We start from the raw sequence: 16,475 nt of genomic DNA on the forward strand, positions 1-16,475 counted from the left end.
CTCCTTGTACCATCTCAAGTTTTTTCATCATTTATCTACAAAATAACTGGAGTCACTAGCAGCATGAGCACTGTTTACTTACCCTATGATTTTTTAGACATTCAAACAAAAAAAGATGGCAAACTTTTCCTCCTATTCCTGTTTCTCTCCTCTTCTCCTTTAACTGAGTTCTTAATAAAAAGCAATACTGAAAATACAGTCAAGCAAAATACAACAAGGAAAAGCTCTTATCAACTCTGTGGAGAACTTGAATCACAAAGAGAGCAAATATAAATGAGAGAGTTTTAAAAAAGTAAGAGGGTCAGATTTAGGCAACCTGCTTCTTTAAATCAAAAGCATGGGAATGAATGGGATATGAATGTCTCTTTTCAAAATTCCATTTGGTTTGGTTATGATGCCAGTGAAACTATAAAACACCTAATTAATTAAAAAAAAAACCTTTCTAGAGCTTAATAGAAAGCTTCCAACTTACAGTATCAAATATAAGAAATAGTCTTAAAAATTAACATTAATGTGCTGGAATAAACAGATAATTAAAAAATGGTAAGCAAGTATAGAGTGGTTTGGGAAGTGTGATCAGTAGGAATAACAAAAAACAAGCACACTAAGCAAATGAAACATTTTCCAGTGTCATTAATGCTTGCTTCATTCTGAGGCCTCATCTACTTGGGAAAGATTTATAAGGGAATGGCCGTAGCATAAGTGTTACAGATGCCATCCAGAGAATATTTCTGTCATTACAGATTAAAGCAACGCTCTTTTTCCTACACTAACACATAGACACAAACTGTTATTATACAGGCTTGTTAATTCTATAGGCTTGTTCCTATCAACAAACAGAAGTTTGTTTACTGAAGGGTTTTTAGTCAGTAAGTATTACTAGTCACAATGCCTAATCTCACTTGGACTCTTAGGAGAAGATCATTTGGTATGTAAGAATCTGCATGCAGTTCTCATTTCAGAAGCAGAAAACCTGTAAAATCACTTCTCAGGATCACTAAAGTTACATGATACACTCGGTATCATGGGCAATGAACTCAAAGACACTAGGAGCATTTTTTACTCCCATGGCAACATGTCTAGTTTCACTTTTCTCCAGCATACAATATAACCTTGACAGTGTCCTATTATCCCTCAAAATTGTCCTATTTCTTCTCTTTGCTCATAAACACAGTTGTTGGTTTTTTTTAAGCTGTACAGTTAGTATTTACAGTAATTGTCTACTTTCAGATAAATTGCTCTTAGCCCCGCCCCCCCCCCCCAAAAAAAAGGGACTTTGGCCATCCAGTGAATAATCTGAATGATAATTTGACAGGACTAGAATTAATAACCCATAATGTTCTAGTGGTCTCATTCTTTGCTGTTAACTACTGATCCCCTCCTAAAGAGATCCTCAATATTATATATTCAGTACTGCATTAACAAAACATTGTTCACCCCAAGTTAAACTCAAAGTAGATATATTTTGACAGACAAGGTAATTCAATGCCCTTGAACTGACAATATATAATCTTGGGCAATAAACCAGTTGCCATCAACAGTCCATTTTGGAGACTTGTGCATCTTCAGCTTGGTACTTCACCCTGCAATATATCATTCAGGTAAGTTCAGTGCTTTGCTGATGAGAAACACAAGCCTTTAGACATTCAGTTTCAGCTTCGTAGTCCAATTTTGCCAATTTATGCAGGCAAATCAGCTTTATGCCACTGACTGTGAGATTCAATAAAGTTCTTTCTTTGGAAAGATATAAGCCCTTAATATCTACTTCATGATTTACAGAAGCATCATTAATAAGCTCTTCCGTTAGAGCCCTAGATTATGACTTTTATATGATGGGATTTGTTGTCTTCAGTGAAAGGTGATAATGACCACCTGGGACTGTAGGCATGCAAGGATTTAATTGACTGCCTGCCCTAGACACAAAGGGCTACCCACAGTTTGTTTATACAGTAGAAGCAACAGACAGTAATTACAAATTTAATTGGGGCTCCAGTCAGGTTACCTACACGAACCATTATTTATAATCAGCACTGAGAACCCTCCTCAGCTGAAACCACATCAGGTAGGCCCCTTACAAGAGTAAGAGTATTTTTGCTCTATCTCCAGTTATCACACATATTGTTGTGAGCTCTAGAAGGTATCCTGTTATTTTTTTTCTTTTTCTCCCCCTTAGCATGCATTTATGGCTCATTAAACCAGATCTCCAAAGTTACTCATTTTTACAATTATASAGATAGGTAGATTTTCAGAAACATGTGAGTCAGTTGTCTAACTACTGCAGAAATCAGTGATAGTTAGGCATCTTCTTGCTTGCAGGTTTTTTTGCAATATTAATAGTTGCTTATTTAAAAATATTGAAATTTAAGTATTTCAATATTCAATATTCAAACATTGAAGTGTTTTAAAAATTCGGCTCACTTTTGGAGGAGGTGGGAGGAAAAGGGGAGGCAGAGCTATTTTCTATCATTTTAAAGAGGAAAATCACAGCTACTTTTATATATATGGAAAATGCCCTGAGAAACACCAATGACTAGAAGGATATTAGTAATTCACTCCCCAAAACAAAAAAAGAATCTGAAAACAATGTAGCCTATTTAATGGTACTAGAAATGTTTCAATTTTTGGAGGGGGGGTAGGTGTGTTGAATTGTGGCTGTGGACAACAAGCACACTCATACACCTAGAAGGGGGTCAGGGTACCCTGAAAACTGGGGAAAGTTGGAAAAAGTGCTATTCCAGGAGTATTGGTATAATTTAGGAGTGTGGTTATTTTCAAACACTGAGAAAGAATATGTATATCGCTACGCTAATTGTCTACAACTAAGTTGAACACACACACACACAAAGACATGTCTGTGATTCCTAACACCATCAATACGCTACATTATGTTCTAAAAGCATACAGCTAATTGATACTGTCTTGTGATTAGCACTAGTATATCCCTCTTCCCAACATTCACAGCTTCTTGAAATACCCTCCCTTTCCTTCCTGTAAGCAATTTTTCCCAGCTACTCCTTCCAGATCCCTGGAGCTTGACCTACCAAGACAATAGAGACACAGTAGCTGGAAGGATATTGGTACAATTGCCACTTTTGAGTGTCTCTCCAATAGCTCTGTTCTGGGTGTTCACTAGGTATTTCTTTCTCCAAAAGTTTCTGTTTTAGGAGAAGAGTTACTTTGACAAGTCATTTATTTTCCCTATGGAGTTACAGCTGTACCAAGTATATTATTCCTTCTCTTTCTAATTCCATTTTCTGTAATACTTGGAGAGTTGATACAATTTGCTTCTGACTGAGAATCAGGCAACAATATGACTACTGTACTTAGTGAAAAAGGAAATCAAACATACATACACAGAATTAGAGACAATAAAGTTCCACTAGGTCGATTTACTCCTTCCCATGTCCATGTAGATTTACCCTTTATAGTACGTTTTCCTCATTCTTTGTTCTGTCTTGGTTTTAAATGTCAATAAGAGAGAAGAAAATGCATTGAAAAATCTGTTGCTTTCTTATCTGCTGCATACAGAGATTTGCTTTAGTGCTTGCAAGAAGGAGGAGAGTAGAATAAGAAAAAGAGATTCAGTTCTCTTTATTTTCTTGAGAAACTTCTAGATATATTCACTATGGCTAAAATCTTCAGTTTAGCATGGAGATTTATGGTGTGTAACAAGCAGAGCACATGTCAAAACTTTATTCATTCATTTTGCAATGGGCAGACATTTCTCATCTCTAATAGGCCTTTGCTGAAAAGCTGGTTATTCCAGAAAGACTCATGCTCCCATATATCCAATTCTAAACTCGCATTATCATACATTATCATACATTTGATCTCTTAATTGGTTTTGCAAAGTATCCGATTTCTGCCTGCACCTGTTTTTCTGTTGGAGTTCAATCTATCTCTAGCACTTCTGCTTGTCTTGTGGTATACGATGTGTTGGTGGTTTGGCATATTGCCTCGCGTCCTGCTGCTGGGTACCACTGAAAAGAGTCTGGCCCCATCCTCTTGACACCCTCCCTTCAGATATACGTATACATTGATAAGATCCCCTCTCAGTCTTCTCTTTTCCAGGCTGAACAGGCCCAGCTCTCTCAGCCTTTCCTCAGAAGAGAGATACTCCAGTCCCTTCATCATCTTCGTAGCCCTATGCTGGACTTGCACCAGTAGTGCCATATCTCTCTTGTACTGGGGAGCCCAGAACTGGACACAGCACTCCAGATGTGGCCTCCCCAGGGCTGGGTAGAGGGGGAGGATCACCTCCCTCGACCTGCTGGCAACACTCTTCCTGATGCAGCCCAGGATACCACTGGCCTTCTTGGCCACAAGGGCACATTGCTGCCTCATGCTTAACTTGGTGTTCACCAGCACTCCCAGGTCCTTCTCCGCAGAGCTGCTTTCCAGCAGGTCAACCCCCAACCTGTACTGGTGCATGGGGTTATTCCTCCCTAGGGGCAGGACCCTGCACTTGCCTTTGTTGAACTTCATGAGGTTCCTCTCCACCCAGCTCTCCAGCCTGTCCAGGTCTCTCTGAATGGCAGCACAGCCCTCTGGTGTATCGGCCACTCCTCCCAGTTTTGTATCGTCAGCAAACTTGCTGAGGGAGCACTCTGTCCCTTCATTCAGGTCATTGATGAAGAAGTTGAACAAGACTGGACCCAGTACTGACCCCTGCGGGACACCGCTAGCTACAGGCCTCCAACTAGACTCTGCACTGCTGATCATAACCCTCTGAGCTCTGCCATTCAGCCAGTTCTCAGTCCACCTCACTGTCCACTCATCTAATCCACACTTCCTGAGCTTACCTATGAGGATGTTATGGGAGACAGTGTCGAAAGCCTTGCTGAAGTCAAGGTAGACAACATCCACTGCTCTCCCCTCATCTACCCAGCCAGTCATTCCATCATAGAAGGCTATCAGATTGGTCAAGCATGATTTCCCCTTGGTGAATCCTTGCTGACTACTCCTGGTCGCCTTCTTATCCTCCACATGCTTAGAGATGGCCTCCAGGATGAGCTGCTCCATCACCTTTCCAGGGATGGAGGAGTGACACTGGCTTTCTTCCAGTCCTCAGGCACCTCTCCTGCTCTCCATGACCTTTCAAAGATGATGGAGAGTGGCCTAGCAATAACATCTGCCTGCTCCTTCAGCACTCGTGGGTGCATCCCATTGGGGGCCATGGATCTGTGGGTGCCAAGTTTGCTTAAATGATCTCTAACCTGATCCCCCTCGACCAAGGGAAAGTCTTCCTTTCTCCAGACTTTCTCTCTTGCCTCCAGGGTCTGGGGTTCCTGAGGGCTGGCCTGAGCAGTAAAGACTGAAGCAGAGAAGGCATTCAGTAACTCTGCCTTCTCTGCATCCTTCATCACCAGGGCACCCACCCCATTCAGCAAAGGGCCCACATTTTCCCTAGTCTTCCTCTTGCTGCTGATGTATTTGAAGAAGCCCTTCTTGTTGTCCTTGACATCTCTCACCAGATTTAATTCCAAACGGGCCTTAGCCTTCCTCATCGCATCCCTGCATACTCTGACAACGTTCCTATATTCCTCCCAAGTGGCCTGTCCCCCTTTCCACTTTCTGTATACTTCCTTCTTCTGGCTGAGTTTTGCCAGGAGCTCCTTGCTCATCCAGGCAGGTCTCCTGCCTCCTTTGCTTGACTTTCTACTCATAGGGATGCACCGCTCTTGAGCCTGGAGGAAGTGATGTTTGAATATTAACCAGCTCTCTTGAACACTCCTTCCTTCTAGGGCCCTCACCCATGGGATTCCTCCAAGTAGGTCCCTGAAGAGGCCAAAGTTTGCTCTCCTGAAGTCCAGGGTTGCGATCCTACTTGGTGCCCTGCCTGCTCCTCRCAGGATCCTGAACTCCACCATCTCATGGTCACTGCAGCCAAGGCAGCCCCCGACCTTCACATCTTCCACCAGTCCTTCTTTGTTTGTTAGTACGAGGTCCAGCAGCACACCTCTCCTTGTTGGCTCCTCCACCACCTGGGTCAAGAAGTTGTCACCAATGCTCTGCAGGAATCTCCAGGACTGTTTGTGCCTAGCTGTGTTGTCTTTCCAGCAGATATCAGGGTGGTTGAAGTCCCCCATGAGAACCAGGGCCTGAGATCGTGAGGCTACTTCCAGCTGTCTGTAGAAGGCCTCATCGACTTCCTCTTCCTGATCAGGTGGCCTGTAGTAAACACCCACAACAGTGTCACCCATGCTAGCCTGCCCTTTAATCCTTACCCAGAAGCTCTCGACTTGATCTTCATCCACCCCTAGGCACAGCTCAATACATTCCAGTTGCTCTCTCACATAAAGAGCAACTCCACCACCTCGCTTTCCTGGCCTGTCTTTCCTAAAAAGCACAAAGCCATCCATGACAGCACTCCAGTCATGCGAGCTATCCCACCATGTCTCTGTAATGGCAATGAGATCATGGCCCTGYGACCGCACACACATCTCTAGTTCTTCCTGTTTGTTCCCCATGCTGTGTGCATTGGTGTACAGGCATTTCAGGGAGGTGATCGAGCATGCAGGTTTCCCAGGAGGGGTAAAAGAGGGTCCTCCATAGCCACATCCCATGCGCACTTCCCTGGCTGCATTCACCTGTTGGAGGCATCCTGACTTGAGCTGTCTTTTGCTAACTACCCTGTCACTATAACTCTCCCCTTCCCCCATCTTTCCTAGTTTAAAGCCCTCCTTACCAGGTTGGACAACCTGTTGGCAAAGACCCGCGTGCCCCGCCTCRTGAGGTGGATCCCATCTCTYSCCAKCAGTTGTYRATCTTCAAACAGGGTCCCATGGTYGTAGAAACCAAAACCCTGTTGCCAACACCAGTGGCGCAGCCAGTCGTTAACCTGAAAAGTCCGTCTCCTCCTCCTCTCATCCATCCCCCTCAATCCTGCCAGTGAGGAGAAGATGACCTGGGCTCCCAGACCCTTGACCACCATCCCCAGAGCTCTGAAATCCTGCTTGATGGTCTCCAGTTTGCCCTTGGTATCATTAGTGCCCACATGGAAGAGCAGCAGAGGGTAACAGTCAGACTGGTGGACGAGCCTTGGCAGTCTTTCCATTACATCTCGTATTCGAGTCCCTGGCAGGCCACAAACCTCTCTAGACATGAGGTCAGGTCAGAAGATGGGTGCCTCTGTCCCCTGCAGCAGGGAGTCACCCACAGCAATCACTGCCTGCTTCTTCTGGTTGTTCCTGTGTGGCACAGGGTCTGTCGGCCCAGTTGCTTCCCTTGAAGCCATGCCCAGCTCCTCCTCAGCCTGGAGGGCACTAAACCTGTTCCTCAATTGCAAGTCTTTGGGAGGAGTAAGAATCTTTCTCCTCCTACGAGAAGTGACCAGTTTCCAGCCTTCTTCTACAGTGTTACGATGTACCATTTCACAGGGCACAGAGCCCTCCATCAACTCCACTGCTGTGGGGGGGCTGGGACTCCTGGAGCTGTTTGGTCTCCGAGAATACCCTATCTCTTGCTCATCTTCTCGGATGCTGTGCAGCCTACTGGTTTCCTCCCATAACTCCCTTACCTGATGACACAACTTGTCAACAGCAGCACACCTCCTGCAGGAGAGCTGACTGTCAGCCCAGGCCTCACGGAGAGGCCCCAAGCACTCCCTGCAGCCTGAGACCTGTAGAGCCGCATCTGCTGTCAGAGGGTCGGTCTGGGTCGAAGCCTCTGACATGCTGATGCAGCAGCGACTCCAACAGCTACTGGGGAATGTGCTCTGCGGCATGTCATGACCATATCTGAGGAAGCATACACTACTAGGATTGGAAATGAAGGTGTCTCCTTGCGCCCTTCTGCGCGAACTGCTGTGCAAACTGCTACGTCTGTTYGCTGCCTCTGTTAGCTGTGCTCAAATCATGCTAAAAGCACTCCTTCCTCAAGAAATGCAGCTTTGACTCTCCTGGCTCATGGCCGTACATAGAAAAATAAATTAGCACCAAAACTGGAGCCCTAACATGTTCAAGATCTGATCAACATACAGAAATGCAAATATACCCCACCATCATTCTTGATTACTGAGATGTGAGAAGCTGCAGACCCGAGGAAATGATGTCAGCGGGGACTCAATACCATTAATTAGGTAATAAATGTCTTGATTTGTCACTGGTTGGATCCCTTTCTTTTGTCATACAATGTCTAATAACTCAGCTTTGATTTGGCTGAACGTGGATTTGAGCTAGAAAAAAATCACATGCCTCCTTGCTATCCAATATGTACTTTAGGTTCAGACAGTCTTTTGCTTTGGAAATTCCAGTAACTCCTAGGAAATTTCATCATGCCTATAATTGTTGTTAATGACTGGTTCACACGGTGCTAACAATGGATAACTTGACAAAATTGTAGGTACCCTATCCAAAGACTTTTGGTGTAGATGACAGGTTTTAAGAAGGAAGGATTCACACCCAGAGTAGCCCAGCATGTGTAAAATAGAGGAAGGTGTTTTCTCTCTTTGCTTGACTTCCCTCTCTTCCCTTCCCTTTGCTTCTCCTCTAATCCTAGGGGATTTTACACCAACCCAACTTTCAGAAACAAATGAATTCTATTCCAGGAACAAGATTCCATACAGAGTGCATTTTGTACAGTCATACAGAAGGGAAGGAATTACTATATGCCACAGACTGGTGTCCCATAGGAAACTTACTGCATACTCCATTCATCTTTGCTTGTCAGAAAATAAAGGCAGCACAGTGGACTGACAGATGCTCACCGCACACTTTTGTTCTCACTGAAGATTTGCCACTAATACTAAAAACTCTCCCATGTTTAAGCCAATGCAGAGGAGAGGGAAAGGAGAGGCAATTAAAAAGAAATTCTATATAATTGAAATAAGTCAAAGTTATGTCTCCAATCAAATATTTCCTCCGGGCACTAGGCAGCTATTAAGTGGTTTGGTGCAAGCTAAGATGCCTCACAAAAGCCCCTTATCTCCAATAGTGCAAATGAGGTAAATGAGGTTCATTTTCACTGTGTGATTCACTTCCTCTGTTCTGCCCTTTTGTTTTATACATATAATTGGAAACAACAAAGAAACATCATTCTCCAGAGCTTAGTAGGGAAAGGAAGTTCACTTGTTTCCAAAAAACGAAATCCAAGGAAAGAAAGAGAAGGGAACTAAAAAGAACGGGGAAGAAGAATAGTTATACAGAAGGGTAATAGGCAGTTAGCACCTACCCTCCTAAATACACCAGCACACATTCACAAAATCTACAGAAGTACCCGATCTTTAACACAGCTTCCCCTAACTCATAGATTTGAATAAAACATCATTGCTGTCTATCCCTTGAGAGGATCTTAACAGTGCTGGGAGACAGCACAAGAGAGGCACAAAGGAAGCAAAAAAGAAAGGTTGTATGTACAATGAAAATGATTTATTCTCCGGCAGAGAAATAAAGAATCCTCTTGTGATTTAAGGTGTGTTTCAAAACTAGAAAAGTTAGCTCTATGGGCACAACTCACAAGAGATTCTGATTTTCAAATCTCCTTTATTCAAACACTATTTGTTGCATCCATTGCAAAAATCTGGGTTTGGTGGTCAAGGACAAGCATTTCTATCCAAATAAAAGGACAAAAGGAGGATAAACCAGGACACATTTAGGAACAAGTTCAGAGGATGTCACTCAGGTACGATTTCTCCAAAAAGCCAACTTTGCTCAAAATAGTACCTGAAGGCTGCTACTAGACAGGGAGGCTGAGTAACCAGGCCCAGTATACTACTCCATGTCCARCCTAGCTATTCTACTTGCTAACCACTTCAGTGCCTACACAGTGTTTGTCTTGCCATTACTTTACCCATTTGTGTGCACCAAGGGAGCAACTGCCTCGCAGGGCTTGTTCCTGCCAAAATTTCTAATTCCAAGAAGACATGCAAAACCATCCTGCATCTCCTCATTCCCAATATTTAGGTAGTTATATTGGATTAACTCATAATCAATTTCTAATTAAAATATCAGGAGTAAAATTAAGGACTTTTTCAGATATCACTGAGAAGYTAGCTGTATGAAAGTCAGCATAATCTTTCTGATTTGTCTAGAATATATTATCATTATATCTGGCATAGTAATGTTCTCCTCGCCCCCTCAACCTTTAACCCATTCCTAATTTTGATAGAATGCCCATTTTATTATAAAACTAGTATTATGGGATACTGCCAGTGCAAAGTTATGACAACAAAATATGAAAAGGATCATTTTAATGGAAAATACACATTGTCTCAAAAATTCACATTAAAATGTGGCACTACTTTTACAGTAAAAGCTCTAGCAATTTTCACAGAAAAGGTCTGTTCAGTGTCTGCCTTACTAGGAAAAAAAGGCCTATCCTGCTTTGAAGCAGTACTCATTTTATTGTAATTACTTTTCTGTTTAAATTCTCCAATATATATTTGCAAAAATGTTGTACTGTAGTGCTGAAATACAACCTTTAAACCTTTTGTTCAGGAAAGAAAACACCATTGCCTATAGTATATATTTGCTATATTGTCACCAGGAGACCAAAATATAAAGAAAGATACTTATTTTGAAATGTCACCAGGAAAAACTTGCAGCACAAAACCTATGCATACTGTGGCATCTCTTTCAAGGATAAAGTAGGAATAGTGAAATTAGAAGAGCATATGTGTTCAGAGACTTCTGGAAATGCTGTACAGGCCTTCCTATTATAAGTTCAATGGACTGAGCTTTCTCACGATTTTGCAGGTGAAATATCAATAAATTCAACAGTGGGATGGGAAGAATATGACATTAGTATCTTTAAAGTTGATCATTTAACTTCTGCATTTGTGATATATATGTTTGGATTTTAATTTAAAAATGTTTAATAGTTGTAATACCTTTAAGTAATATACTCATATCTCAATCAAAGCTATTCACTGGATTTCTTTTCACATTGGAAATTTATGATCACCAAAGGATTGATAATTCTTTTTGTTAGCCATCCATCATTTTGCAAAACACAAATGTTCCATCCCCTGAATTCAAGAGGTAGTTGTTCCTTTCCTAACCATTTGTGCATATTTGCAGAAAAATAGATTTGACACATTATTATCTGAACTTGTGCTTCATGAATCAAATGAAAACATTTCATTTGAGGACAACTATGAAGTGGTGCAAAAGTCTGAAGTTCCCAACTCTTCTCAACCCTACATCCTCCATCTGCAAACAATCTTTATTAACAGCCACAAATTGGAAAGCTGATATAGGAAAATAAGGAGGAACACATACATATACAAGGGAAAGAAAAAAAATACCTTTGTCTCATAAAATGAAGCTTGTGAATCAAAAAATCAGGTTTCTAACATGCATCCAAAAGAACTGCTTTATGTTTCAAGTAATTTCTAACATATATGCATAAATATAATATACATATATGTGTGTGTGTACATATATATATATATACACACAAATACATACATATATCAAAATTCATATTAGTAGCATATTAAAATAAATGAGTTTCTCAGATCCAAGTCAGAAATAAAGCTTCCTCAGATTCACAGCTTGGGAGAGTTAAATTGCAGAAGTACAGTGTTGCAAATGAAGACTGCTTATTTGGAAATAAAATGGGACATGAAGGTTACAACATGGCTATTTGGATACATCTTTAGAAGAGCTTTGGAGTATTAAAAAGAGTAAGGAAAAACAAAAACACACATAGCTTATGCAAAGGGACCATATGTTTTGGTGAACAGATGTGGAAATGACACCTCAGAGAATTTATGATTGACTTTCATATCCCCCTAGAACAGTGTTTACAGGCACACTTTTATAGAAGGATGGTGGAATTATAATGTGCAAGTCAACAATTTAAACAGATTTCAGAATCTAACCAAAATGACACTGAATCAACATGTATTTTGACTGAGAAAGTGTAGAAAAAACACCTTGAGAATCTCAACAATCTGTCTTCCACAAGCACAAGAGTCAGATATAAAAGACATTTCAGAAGAAATCAATCACTCTCTCCAGAACTGTAGTAAAAGTCTGGATTTTACCAATCAAGATTAACAGAATTTAACACTACATGTATAATGTATGGCATTTCTTTTTATTTTCTCTTATGTGTGCTTAATAACTGCATTTAATAAAAAGTCTCAGTTTGTTCTAACAAAGCAAAAGCGGTACGTTTTGACGAGAAAATAATTTTCAGTCTCTAGCATGTGGCAACTGTCTGTGCTAGAACTCTTCTCTAAGGTAATATGCTAAAACCCCTACTTAGGATAGCTGAATTCAGTAAGGATACTGGAAAAGATGAACATTGCAGCAATAGGGAAGTTTACCTTTTGTGACAGATTGACTTTAATCTGGTAATATTTGTATTAGACTGCGTTATCATCACTGCCACAAAGATACAGGTTTCCTAGAAGTGTGTGGCGTCACTATCTGGAGGATTAGAATCCATTCTTAATTAACTATATATTAGTTTTGTAACACTATTTAAACACTAATTTCCATATGTATTTTTAATGATTCCACTGATGGGAGATAATGAAATGAGGATAACCTTGAAAGGATTTTTTCGCATTCTACTTGGGCCACTTCCGATCATAACTCACTAACATTTCTGTCATTTCAGTAATATTATGACTATTTATAGTTCTGCACTTATATTTTATTTTGATTAGCTATGCAGCCTGTAAGTTCAAAATAATCAGTTTTCAACACTGATGAATTCTATTCAAAAATCATCTCAGAATTTGTATTCTCTGTCTTGAAGCTTTCATGTGGGACAATTCAAAGGTATAGCTTACAACTCTTTCTGATCTTAGCAATCGACCTCACTGAGAATCCTGCTTGAACAAAGATTGCAGATCATTGCTGAATCAGATGTTTTAAAAATCATGGCTAGCAATACCAAAAAAAATCTACACTTCAGTTTAAAAACCCTTAACGACTTTCCCCTATAAGATAACATAGTAGCATATCAAAAATATTTTCTGGCATGCTAAACAGGCTTTTAAAATCAAAGAAAAAAAAATCCAGGATTTTTGTTGGCCTTTTGACTTTCATAAATGCTAACATGGGAGAGCAAGAGCAATAAACATTCAAGCCATAATTTGCAAGAACTCTTTTTGGTATATGGACTACCAATGGCCTGCAATACTGAGCAAACTAAGGCTTTAATTCATGGAAGCTCTCAATAACACACAGTCATGACAGCTCTTAAAAAATCAGCGCAAGGTTAAGACCTGTCCAGACAATAATATTTTTTGTCTTTATGGTTCCAAACTTGAAAAGATAAGCTTATCTCTCTTTGCAGTGCCATTCAGTGAAACTACTAATATCAGAAGGGTACCTTTTTAGAAAATGATCTCTGAATCGTCCAAATAAGATTTGGGAAATCATTCCAAGTTAGATTACCTCTTGTATAGTATTTCTGAGTTTTTTCAAGGATAACATGGTGGGAAAAGATTTTTTTAAGTAAAATTAAGTTTAGCATTTTACTTTTTTGACAAGCAACACCTAGCCATTGTAAAAGCTCCAAGTATTAAGATCCATGTGCACCAAATTAATTACATGCTGAGCTCCATTTCATCTATTGCATACATTAAAAGAGAAGAGCATTATGAACAGGTATTTGTTCTGGTATTTTTACCTCCAAAGAAATATTTCTCTCCCGTCTTAACTTGCAGAGGGCTGTTTGTTCGAACGGCTGAAGCTTCATCTCCATCAATGGTGAGAACAGCAAAATTTTCCTTAGCCAGGAATCGGACTTCATGCCACTGCCCATCATTGAGACCAGAGCCTATGAAGAACAGAAAACATTGGAATATTTTTTTTAGTCTAATATTTATTATCTTTAAGTGTTGATTGCATTTCTCCCAAGCTCATTAGGTAAGGTCTATTGAAGCTTAATGAACACGCAGAAATGACAATTTCAGTGTGATAACAAGACATCATTATTAAAGTAATTATTACATAAAAGTTAACATTATCATCATAAATACAAGTCTTGGAACTACCAAATCAGCTCGTGGTCAGGTATAATTATTTCTGAATACACATCTTATCACTCACCTTACCCATTAAAAGGCCATATTCTACATTTAACTAATAAGGAATATCCCTTAATTGTTTCTACAACCAAGTTCAAAAGGAAAATATATTGATTCATCTATTTAATTATAATGAGTAACAAGCCCACAGGGCATATTCTGCTTGTGATTGTTGCTTCTATCAAAAGGTGATGCTTTCAAGACAAGGCAAAGGAAAAAGAGAAGGGGGAAAAGCTTACATGGAAGCTTAATTCACAGCTAATCCTGCCACTGGGAGATGTGGCTAGTCATGGCATGTGAAGACATTATCACAGAGCCACTGCAAAACCAGCAAATGTCTGCCAAAAAACTGAAGCTTAGGGGAGCATCATACTCCCTATACTGGCAGCAATGAAGTCTCTGGATCTGTTCATTCATTCAGATCTCTTTTAAAAGAACAACGTACATACTTCTCATCTGCAGCAGCTGGCAGGAAGCCAGGTTGCCTAGCATGTCAGGCTGGCATTTAAGAACAGCGAAAGAGTACTGATTTGTTCTTAACTTATGATCATTACTGTGCAGGTAGGTTACTTTGGATCAGCAAATAAGTAGCAAACTCTCTAGGAAAGCCTAATTCCACATTATAGCACCTCTTACAAGTAACATTTTTCTCCATTTACATTTAGGTGCTAAGTCACATCAGCAAAACGCGATTTGCCAAAATAAAGTACAATACAATGCAACAAGCAGTTTCTAAAATTAAATGGAATACCTGACAATATCAGAAGTAAAATGGAATATGAAATTTCAAAACATTCAAGGGAATGTTAGCTTCTATGAACAATGAATAAAATTCATGGCAAACAGTAAAACCAGATATACCTAGACATTTAATGAATATTCTTTTCCCACTGCTTCCATGAGTTTGGCTAGGAAGCAAGATCAAATCCTGATAAAACGCAGATAGTGTTATAWCTTGGGATATTCTTTTGTGTGAATAAGAGTGTATCAGTAAGAAATGTTTCTGCCAAAATGTGCTCAATCTAATAAAAAAAAGATCTAATATTTTAAAAATCAGGAAAGCATTCTTTTTGTTTGTGAGCTCATTTTTCACTTTCACTAAATTTAACAAACAAACAGAAACAGAAAACCACATCATTTTAATCCAGATAAGATTAATTTCTATAGCTAAAATAACTTATGAAGGAAAAGGAGGAAGATGAACCTTTTTAAATTGTGTTCCAAACCAAAATTGTTGTAGTAAGTGTTACTCCAACTAAAGTTCATCAGAACATAGTTAAAAGAACAAATTTCAAGCTTGAAATGACCTATCATTAAGAAAATCTATTTCAGTTTGTATCAAGGCATTCATTACTGCCATGAACTGAATAACAATAATTAGAGACTTCTGGACAAAATTAAAACTCTGCTCTTAAAACAAAAGGCATGCAAATGGCAGCATAGGCTGTTCATCTGTAAGTCCACAGAGAAGAATGTCTGTATCATTTTCTGGAAAGGGGGAATATTCAGTAAAGAAACAAAAGAATATTGGACAAGAAAGTGTTAGTGTATCTTGTGCCATCATCTGTATTATATCAGAATACAAGTCTTTGTACCTTGGCAAACCCACAGCTAGAGAAATTATGTCATGCCTCTAGTGGGTTCTTCTAAATATGGCTGTCTCCTGCAAGCATCTGAAATTTCACTGGTTTCCTCTTGATTTTGGATTAAATAGGCAGTACTATCTGATGCATTCCCATGGCAARTTTCTCTCCTTTCAACCTTTCACAGTAGGAACTTTTCAGGCCACTGCTGTTTGGTCTTTGATACATTTTTTAATTGAAATCATTACCTAACAGACAAAACTTTCTAGGCAAAATCTTCCCTATGTTCAATTTGTTGTCTTTTAAACATATTTAGACATAAACATGCATAGACAACTGATGAAGCTAAAGACAGATGAATAGGCCATTAAATTGGGAGAACACTGTATTTCTGATAATAAGCCCTAGTTTGCCATCATCATATCTTGAAGATAGTCCTTCATAAAACAATGAATTGATGGTAAGAGAGAGTAAAGTGTTTTAAGTGGAAAATCTCAGAGGACACCAACACTCCCGGTTACTTTAGTTTGCATTTTCTGACTACATACTTTGGCCTGCTTTGTAAACACTAAGTAAGTTAGTCTCACAGGACCCATGTTCTTTTTATATTACATATTTTAAATAAAACTAAAACAGGGAGTGGAAGCATGCATCCAGATGAAAGAGCCATAGAATTGCTCTTTGGCTCTTTCTCCTTCTCATACTATGTAACTATTTACTGCTGCTTGCTTCACTCCCTCACTACTCTTTATCAGAGAGCTCAGTTTCCTCTCTTAGGAAGTGAGGTGTAAAAAAGGAGAGAAATTATCTCAGCTCACTTTTTCCCTGAGTGAATAATGTAACTATTGTGAAAAAAGAACCATCATTTCCATTGCAACCAGTTTGTGAACTGAAGTCTTTCC

At 39.8% G+C, this 16,475-nt stretch overlaps 1 protein-coding gene across 1 annotated transcript in view; it reads right to left on the minus strand.

Moving 5' to 3' along the window:
- Positions 1 to 16,475, minus strand: part of CNTNAP2 (contactin associated protein like 2) — a gene marked incomplete at its 5' end in the record, with an annotated part of 659,794 nt that overhangs the window by 505,989 nt on the left and 137,330 nt on the right. The window contains one exon of the mRNA XM_026074688.1: positions 13,591 to 13,740. Within this exon, the coding sequence (XP_025930473.1) occupies positions 13,591 to 13,740 (150 nt within the window). The remainder of the gene's footprint in view (positions 1 to 13,590; positions 13,741 to 16,475) is intronic.

This window comes from Apteryx rowi, unplaced genomic scaffold, assembly GCF_003343035.1.
Source record: "Apteryx rowi isolate R43461 unplaced genomic scaffold, aptRow1 scaffold_395, whole genome shotgun sequence".
In the NCBI taxonomy this organism is placed as follows: domain Eukaryota; kingdom Metazoa; phylum Chordata; class Aves; order Apterygiformes; family Apterygidae; genus Apteryx; species Apteryx rowi.